Below are 10,167 nucleotides of genomic sequence, written 5' to 3'. Positions count from 1 at the left end.
GCATGCTCAGAGGCGCTGCTTTCTAAGGGAGAAGGCGCCCCATTTCCCCCTGTGCCTGCATCCCGGCTTTGGCCGCGCCCAGAAACAAGCGGGGGCCAATCAGCGCTCGCGGCTTCCCTCTTGGCCACGCCCCCTGGTCCCCTGGCGATATAAAAGGCAGCCCTGAGCCCTGTTCGGTCTCAGTAGAGTGCTGGAAAGGAGAGGGGAGAGACCCTCCGGTAGCCGAGGAGAAGAAGCCCCGGACTCAGGTGAGAGCTTCCTCTAGCTCCTGCCTCGATGGGCAAAGGCCTTGGGCCTTTCCCTTCATTCATTCATTCGTTGACCCATCCATTAATTCCCTTTTCCCTTCCTTCTCTTAATTGTCGTTATTTCCCTCAATCCTGAGGTAATGGGTGCCTTTGATGAACTATTATCATTCTATGTTATTATATTATTACTGCTGTACTATATGTGGGTGCCTTTGTTGAGCTGCTATTATGATTATATAATATATTATTTTTATATTATTGCTGCTATACTCTATGTGGGTGCCTTTGCTGAGCTATTAATAATAATAATAATAATTATTATTATTATTTTATTTATATCCCGCCTCGATCTCCCCCGAAGGCAACTCGGGGCGGCTCACAGAAATATCAAATAAAAACAATAACAGTACACAGTACATCAATAGACAAAAACATGCACCAATTATAAAATCTGAACATTAGCCTATGATATAACCCTATGATATTAGTATTATATTATTATTATTATATTTTACATATTATATATTATTGTATATTATATTCTTACGATATATTGTTATGAAGTATATAGATGTAAATTTATATTTCTATGTTACATAATATATACATAATTTGCAAAACTAATATATATATAGATATAGTTATAAATATATTGTATTGCTATGTTATGTAATATATTTATATATAATTTCAAAATAATATATATGAGAAATTTTATTACTATATTATGTAATATATCTCATTTGCAAAAATACAATAAAATAGATTTTAGTATTACTACAATATGTATATCATTTGCAAAACTATAATATAAATAAATACATTACTATGACTATATTATATAATATATTTAAATTGATTTTTTATATGTTTATACATGTATTTTAATTGTTGTTGTTTTGTAATGTAGTTAATATGTTGGAAGCCGCTTTGGGTCCCTTCATGGTAGAAAAGTGGGATATCAATAAAGATTTATTATTATAATTTTGTCTATATTTATATATAATATATTTATTCATATTGTAGATAATATATTTATCTACTTACATAATATATTTTTATATGAAATATTTATATTATAGATATATGTATTTATAGTTTAGGTAAGATTTTATATATATTTTATGTATATGAAATATGTAAAACATAATATAGATTATATTGCCACTATATTATATTATTTTACTGTTGTTAAATAATTGTAATATTGTGATCTATTTTTATCATTGATATGCATTATATAAGTATATTATATTAGTATATTATTACTACTGTTATATATTATGTTATATTACTATTGTTAAGTTATTATATTCCTATAACAGATATGTATAGTGGCTATTATATAAATTATTACTATACATATTATATTCTTATATATAATTGCATATAAATAATGACTATATCATGTTACTACTGTAATATATATATACATGTTAAATTATTATATTCTGGTAACATAAATTAGTATATACAATTACAGTTATATACATTATTTTACATATTTCATTATATTATTATATATAATTACATATAAATGTATATATTATTATAACTATTTTATTATGATATTATATTATTGTTATTGCTTATAATGATCAGGAAGGCACCATTCAATCCCTCCCAACAGATGGCCATACTGCTAAAAATCCATATCAGAAAAGCCCAGAGTTGGAAGAAGGGGTCCTTTAAAGAGGTGCCATGACACCAGCCGATCCCTCCCAACAGGTGGCCATTGAGCCTCATAGACTTTAGCAGGTTCATGGGGAGATAGGACCAAAGGCCACTTTCTAGACCGAAGTGTGTTTACTTCGATGAGCTTTTGGCTCCTGCTTTTCTTTAGGGTCCAGAGTCTGCAGGGTGGCTCTCCTGTTATCTCCCTCCTTATCTCTAAGCTCCTATCTTTGGCTGCTGTTTTTCCTTCCTCTCTTATTGATCACCCCCCTTTCCTTCTGTAGGAAAGCAACTGGATGTCCTTTAGAGGCCCTTCCCAACTTCAGCAGTCTATGCTTCCATCTAGCAATCCTTCTCCCTCCTTCTCTGGAGGTTTATAAGCAGAAGCTAGATGGCCATCTGTCGGGAGGGCTTTGATTGTGCCTTCCTTTAGGGTAGAAAGCAGGGTCAGACTGGATGGCCTTTGGGGGCCCTTTCCCAACTCTAGCCATGTCCTAATTGCTTCCATCATAAAAAAAATGGGGAAAGTTTACCTTGTTTTTGTTGCAGTATGTCCTGCAATACATTGGGCTCTAGTTTGCCCACAAATCTCTCCTCATCGGGTCTTGACCCATTCGACATAGTATGTGCCACAAAGACAAAGTTTCCGCAGTTGAGAGATGACTTTCAAAGTCAGGAGTGCATAATGAAATGGGGAGTAACAGTGTCAAACCAGGAACAGAATATATATACAGTATACTGTATATACTCGAGTATAAGCCTAGTTTTTCAGCCCTTTTTTAAGACTGAAAAAGCCCCCCTCAGCTTATACTCGGGAGAGAGTCTTGGTTGGCTTATATTTGGGTCAGCCTATACTTGAGAATATATGGTATATTATTTTTCTCTATATTATTGTTGCTACTATTACATTTATTTTAATCTATTTTTGTTATTAATACATTTATTATTTCACTCTGATCTTATTATTATTGCATTTATTATTTTACTCTATTTATTATTACTTGTATTATTTTACTCTATTATTATTAAAAGGATACATAAGCACAATTACATTGAAGAAGATGAGAATAATGATTTGATCAGAGTTGGACAGTCTTATCTTAAACTTGAGCTTTATGTAAATATTCAAAAACATTTAACCTACTGATGCCTCAATTCATGTAATTTTATTGGTATCTGTTTTTATTTCTGAAATTTACCACCCTCGACTTATACTGGAGTCAATGTTTTCCCAGTTTTTTTGTGGTAAAATTAAGTGCCTCCGCTTATATTCGGGTCGGCTTATACTCGAGTATATACGGTATATAAGTGGGTTACATAGTGTAATCAATCATGATAAGGAAGACTGTCCTCCTTGCCTGCTTCGTTGGAGGCCTTGTATGGTGGGAACGGTTCAGGGGTCCAGTGCACTACAACAAAGGCAGGTAGGGCTTCTTGAGCTGCGGAACTCCCTGCCACATGATCCATGTCCGGAGCCTGACTCTGCCTTTCCCGCTTCCTCCCTGCACAGGCCCGCCCTCTCTCTTTCCCCATGGCACCCACGTTGGCCACGGCGCACCGGCGGCGCTGGTGGATGGCCTGCACGGCGGTGGTGGAGAACCTCTTCTTCTCTGCCGTGCTGCTGGGCTGGGGCTCCCTGCTCATCATGCTCAAGTCCGAGGGCTTCTACTCCTACCTCTGCCTCCTCCCAGGTAAGGCAGGTAGACCCACCCCATCGTGGGACACATTACACCTTGACCGCAGCAGCACATAAATATGAGGGTTGAATGAAAAGTAATGCCTCCACCTTTGTTACTTGAGGTTGGATAGGAATATTTTAATCAAACGCAGAAATAATCTTTAGAATGTTCTCTTTAGCTACCACTATTCGCTTTTCCACATAATCACCAGACAATTGGATACATTTCTGCCAACAATGAATAACTTTTCTGAAGCCGTCATGGAAGAAGTCGATACTCTGTTTCTGCAGCCACCGTCTCAGAGTTCCCATCGTACGCAGATCTTCCAGTACTGCCATCTGTTGAGGAGTTACGAAGGTGGAGGCATTACTTTTCATTCAACCCTCGTAATAACACTTCAACTCATTCTAAACAGGCTTCAGAGCATGATGCGGAGTCGACACTGCTATGGTTGCCTTGTCTCAACATCGATAGGGGTAAAGTGTCCCTTTTGGTGCTTCTAGGCACTTCATCGGCCTTTGCCACGGTGCCTGAATTGCCACTCTATCCCCAATGCTTATGTGAAGCCACTGGCAAGTATGGGGTGCAATGTCATAGGTATGCTGATGACACCCAAATATATTTCTCAGTGCCTTCAAAAGCAGCCACAGCTAAGGAGAGCACTTTCAACACTTTGATATTTGCTATAGGTATAACCTGGTGTAGTGCCAAGCAGTCAGGGCTTCTGCACATACCAACATTCCAGCATTATATCCGCTATTTGGATTTCTGCAATCAATAAATCATTGAATATACCACATTCCAAGCTCCCTAGATGTGTGCTTGACGTTGTTCTATGGTTCTAGATGGGTCAAACCACTCTTGAAACCCTGGCCTGGTGGGAGCTAAGGAATGCCTGGAGGAGGTCATGGGCCGGATGAGGAAAAATACATTAAAACTGAATCCAGACAGAACATGGGATGGGGGTTTACCAGTATTACCAGTATTGTACTATGCTAATAATAGTGTATGTAAATTTAATTAGTAAGCTGCTCTGAGTCCCCTTTGGGGTGAGAAGGGCGGCATATAAATGTAGCAAATAAATAAATAATAAACCAGTTCTGGATGTGGTCCCAGTCCCCTGAAAGACTGTGTGTGTGGTGTTTTTGCAGTGTTTTTTGTCACCCACCTCAAGCTGACAGAGGTGGGTAAGAAATAAAATTCATTTATATATCTATCTATCTATCTATCTATCTATCTCTGTCTCTCTCTCTGTGTGTGTGTGTGTGTGTGTGTAAGTAATGTACATTTGTAGGACTAACAACACAACCACTGGGCCAAATCATACCAAATTTGGCCACAATAATCACTTCCATGGAGTGACCATCAAAATAAAATAAAAAATAGAAAGAAAACAGAGACAAGGCCAGAAAAATCCCATTGTTTCCCAATTTGAATACCATTGAATAGTCTTGCAGCTTCAAAGCCTGGCTGCTTCCTACCAAGGGGAATTCTTTCTAGGCCACCTTGAATGTCACGAAGGATATGCCACAGCAACACGTGGCCGGGCACAGATTATTATTAATAGTCAGGTTCATGTACACCTTGGTGGGATCATGACCTTATCGGTTATTGGATAATCTGAGAGATTGCTTGTGGATTGTCCTATTGTTGGAAGGATTTGTTCTCCTTCTTTCCGTCTATCTCTTTCTTTCCTTCCTTCCCTGTTCCTTATCTCCTGATGTGGGCTGCAGCCTTGTTGCACAGTCTGCTTTCCCAGCAAAGCATTGTCTCCCGCTTCCCCATTGACTGTTCTGCTTTGTGGCTTCCCCTTTTTTGCAGAGATTGAAAGGAAGAAGAAGGGGGGGGGCTGTAGAGAGGAGGCATGGAGTCTCCTGGGGGCAAAGGTGGCAGCCGGCTTCCTGTCGTACTCATTGTGGGACACCCCCCACCCACCCACCCAATTGCCCTTTGCCCGTCTCTCCTCTCCTTGGCTGAGCCTTGTCCCTGAGAACCTGTTGAGGCAGCAGAAGGAAGGGAGCTGAATCAGCAGCAGCCTTGCGCTTATCTTGCTTCACTCATTCTCTGTCTTTTGGGGGTGGGTTGGGGTGTATGTGTGCGCAATCCCATGACTCCTTCTTTCCTTCCTCCGCTGAGATCATCCTTAGTTGCTGAGTGAAGGGAAACCCAGGTCCCAGCAGAAGCCCCCTTCTTCCTTCTTGCAGAGGGAGGGAGCTCTGTTTTGGAAACAGGAGCCTCAATGACATCTGAGCCCGAAAGCAGTGCAGGAGGTTTTGCAAACCTTTCCTAGAAAACTATGTAAACAGCAGGTGTCTCTTTAAAGGGGGTGGGGGATAGAGTGAAGGGGGTCCCATCCTCATGTCATTGCTATTATTTTATTATGGTTATATAGTAGCCTCTCCCCTACTCAATATAGAGATCCCCACCATTGCTGCTGGGGGGGGGGGTCCATCCCACCTCACCTTCCACTATTATTATATGATTATTATTACACCATATTAGTAAAGGTTTCCCACTGACATTAAGTCTAATCATGTCCGACTCTGCGGGTTGGTGCCCATCTCCATTTTTAAGCCGAAGAGCCGGCATTATCCATAGACTCCTCCAAGGTCATGTGGCCGTAGGCATGACTGCAGGGAGTGCTCTTACCTAGCCTATAGGAGCGGTACCTATTGATCTACTCACATTTGCATGTTTTCAAACTGCTAGGTTGGCAGAAGCTGGGCTAACCGTAGGAGCTCATCCTGCTCCCTGGATTTGAACCATCGACCTTTTGGTCAGCAAGTTCACCACTGCGCTACATTATTATTATTGCTGGTGTCTCTTCAAAAGGGCACAAGGAGAGGAGCCTGTCTCTCGTGATATAGACTCCCTTCCCTTGCTGCAGAAGGGGTTCCATCAATTATTAATATTGTTATTATTTTTTATTGCTGGTACAGTAGAGTCTCACTTATCCAACACTTGCTTATCCAACGTTCTGGATTATCCAACGCATTTTTGTAGTCAATGTTTTCAATACATCGTGATATTTTTGTGCTAAATTTGTAAATACAGTAATTACTACATAGCATTACTGTGTATTGAACTACTTTTTCTGTCAGATATGTTGTATAACATGATGTTTTGGTGCTTAATTTGTAAAGTCATTACCTAATTTGATGTTGAATAGGCTTTTCCTTAACCCTTCCTTATTATCCAACATATTCGCTTATCCAACATTCTGCTGGCTTGTTTATGTTGGATAAGTAAGACTCTACTGTATCTCTTTAAGAGGGGTGTTATAAGGCACAAGGGGGATGTCTTTCTCCTGCCATCTATTATTATATTATTATAATAATAGTATATTACTACAATTATTAGTAGTATTATTACTAGTGTCTCTTTCAGAGAGGAGATATAGGGTAAAAGGAGAGGGAGCCTTTCTCCTTTGCAATATAGACTCTCCTCCCTTGCTGCTGAAGGGGTCCAATTATTATTATTATTATTATTATTATTATTATTACCAGTGTTTCTTTAAGAGGAGACGTATAGGGCACAAGGGTAGGATTCCTGTCTCTTTCTCCTTACAATATAGACCCCTTTCCTTGCTGCTGAAGGGGTCCATCTATTATTATATTTTTCCTTTATCCAATTTGTCGTCGATCCACCCTTTGGGCTTCACGCAAATCTACCATTTGTCAAAGTATATGATGCTGTGCTCTTCAATTCCATTTCTGGCCGAATAGCTTAAATTCGGATAATGTTTTGATATTATTAATTACTAATAATATTATTGATCCCCTTGAGCCCCCTCTTCAGTGATGTCCCTGTTCCCTGCCCTTTGCCCTGCTTTGCCCTTGCCACTCAGAGAGGCTTGTAACCGGATCCAAGGGCAAAAGGGGTTAGTCTGCTGCCCTCCTTTTGGTGTTTCCACTGCAAACAGGGAGCTGTTTATGTTCCAAAAGCACCTGGTGGAACATAACTCAATACCCCTCCTCCCTTTAAAATCACACCAACGGCTGGGACCGAGGGGGCTGTTTACCCGTTTCGGCTGCCGACTCGGGTCTCAATCTGTTTCCTGTTGCTGGTTAATGTTTGCAAAGAGCGGCCGGCAAAAAAGCAGTGTTGCTGGGCAGCCAATGGGGGAGACTAATATATAACTCTAATGATCTATGACAAATACTGAATCCGTAAGAACACAACTTTGAAAACTATTCTCCGAACTGTGTACCTTCCTTTTACTCTCTACTTTGAATAGCCTTCCTTTTCTTTGAAAATCCCACCATTGAAATACTGTTTTAGGTCTGTCTTAAGAGAAAGAACGCTGGATAAAAATCAAAATAATTATAATAGGTCAGCCATCCTTCTTGCATTGGGAATAATTGTTTCCTTCCATCTCTGCACTGAGAGGATTCTCTCTGCAGTACTCCTATTATTGTTATATTTATTATTATATTATGTTTATTATGTTTATTATATTTATTACAATTAGATTATTAATATAGTATTAATATATTTTGTTATATTCATGAATTATAATAACCTTATGTTTTATTATTAGCTATATTATTCATCTTATATTTAGTATTTTATTAGTGTATTAATGATATTATAATATTGTATTACTATATTACATTTAGTATTATATTGTTACAATATTTGTTATTGTATGAATTATCATATTTACTTTTATATCTCTTTATTATTATGCTGTCTTCTGTGTTTTCTCTCTCGTTGACTGTCCATCATCCCTGACACATAAAAATCTTGTTGAGTTTTATGATTACACCCTTGTTATTATATTTATTATATACTGTACTAGCTTGGGTGCCTGGCATTGCTTGAACTACAACTGACATCATGCCAGGTTAACCCCAAGAAACTCCATCTGTACAAAAGTTTGTTTTATTGGGCAAGTTTGCTCTGGATGCATCATCAGTTGGGTTCAGTATGCTCTCTTGATGTAGGGTAAACTACAACTCCCACGATGGTGAATCGTGGGAGTTGGTTGAGTTAGTCATGGGGATTCTGTATGCCAAGTTTGAACCAGGCCCATCATTGGTGGTGGTCACAGTTTCCCTGGTTGTGGATAAACTTATCTCCCTAGTTGAGTTTTATGACTACACCGTCCTTGCACTGACCATTCCTTGTATTTCTCACCATAGCGAATGCTTCCCCAAGTGCCATGGATGGGGCAAGCTCCAGTGACAGCAACCAGACGGAGAGGGTGGCCATGGCGGAGGAGGTGCCGGTGACCCGGATGAACGGCTGGCTGATCTGCAAGGAGCAGGACGAGATGTTGAACCTGGCCTTCACGGTGGGCTCCTTCCTGCTGAGCGCCATCACCCTCCCACTGGGCATCGTGATGGACAAGTATGGCCCACGCAAGCTCCGCCTCCTCGGAAGGTCAGTCCGGACACCATGGCCACTTGGGGGACCTGACCAGAAAACAAACAATAATATTTCTTCCCTGCCTCTCCTCGTAGTTCAACATAATCATCTTAAAAATTCAATAAAAATACTCAACATAATATAATATAACAATATCAAATGTAAATAATAATTTTGTATTATAATACGTATGTATACCCCGCTTTCTCTATTCCACAGCTTCATATAGAAACATCAGCATAGAAATATGCAAATGATCAAACAGCATTTAGCATCATTAGTATTAAAAATGATTCAGATTAAATCCATAAAAACACATTGTAGTGTAATATAATACAAAACAAGAATAATATATCATACTGATATAATAATGATATAACATATCTGATATTATATATATATGACATAATATATATAACAAGTTATAATATAGTAGTATACTGATATAATTGTGATATAGCATATTTTATATAATTACAATATGTTATAGTAATGTAATATAGTAGTAAAATAATAGTATAATATAGCAACAATATGATATTACAAAATAATATAGTAATATAATATTTTATAATAATTATAATACAATGTTATAATACAGTAATGTAATATAAAAGTAATAATATAATATGTGTTGTCAAAGGCTTTCATGGCTGGAATCAAAGGGTTGTTTTATGTTTTCCGGGCTGTATGGCCATGTTCCAGAAGTATTCTCTCCTGACGTTTCACCCACATCTATGGCAGGCATCCTCAGAAGTTGACCTCTGAGGATGCCTGCCATAGATGTGGGCGAAACATCAGGAGAGAATACTTCTGGAACATGGCTATACAGCCCGGAAAACATACAACCACCCAATAATATAATATAGCAATATAATATAATTATTATAATATGTTATAATATAGTAATGGAATTATAATATAATAGTATAATATAATTTAATAAATCAATATAGAATAATAATATAGTAATATAATAATAATATAATATTATAATATAGTAATACAGACATAATAGTTATAATAATGATTCCTTGCTGGCCACCCCCTCCTTCCTGTGGACAAAGCGCCCCACTTCCTGCCCCAAATTGGCAGGCAATTGCTGTTGTTTGCAGCCACTGACCCAAATACCATGGTAATTGACCCAAATGCATGAAGGAAAGGCTCTCAGACTGCAGAGGGGGCTGGGAGGGCAT

General features: G+C 38.5%; 1 protein-coding gene and 1 long non-coding RNA gene across 3 annotated transcripts in view; one reads left to right on the top strand and one right to left on the bottom strand.

Moving 5' to 3' along the window:
* The first annotated feature begins 123 nt into the window (after positions 1-123).
* The window catches only part of slc43a2 (solute carrier family 43 member 2), a 20,632-nt gene continuing 10,588 nt past the window's right edge, over positions 124-10,167 (top strand). For both annotated transcript variants that reach the window (XM_062960376.1, XM_062960377.1), the window contains exons 1-3: positions 124-248; positions 3,433-3,613; positions 8,746-8,986. In XM_062960376.1, the coding sequence (XP_062816446.1) occupies positions 3,454-3,613; positions 8,746-8,986 (401 nt within the window). In that variant the 5' untranslated portion in view covers positions 124-248; positions 3,433-3,453. The remainder of the gene's footprint in view (positions 249-3,432; positions 3,614-8,745; positions 8,987-10,167) is intronic.
* LOC134293270 (uncharacterized) overlaps positions 8,464-10,167 on the bottom strand; it is a 20,121-nt gene continuing 18,417 nt past the window's right edge. The window contains exon 2 of the long non-coding RNA XR_010000286.1: positions 8,464-9,018. This is a non-coding gene — a long non-coding RNA (uncharacterized LOC134293270). The remainder of the gene's footprint in view (positions 9,019-10,167) is intronic.

This window comes from Anolis carolinensis, unplaced genomic scaffold (assembly GCF_035594765.1).
Source record: "Anolis carolinensis isolate JA03-04 unplaced genomic scaffold, rAnoCar3.1.pri scaffold_7, whole genome shotgun sequence".
Taxonomy (NCBI): domain Eukaryota; kingdom Metazoa; phylum Chordata; class Lepidosauria; order Squamata; family Dactyloidae; genus Anolis; species Anolis carolinensis.
Note: the sequence above shows the minus strand (reverse complement) of the source record. Positions and strands in the feature narration are given on the sequence as shown.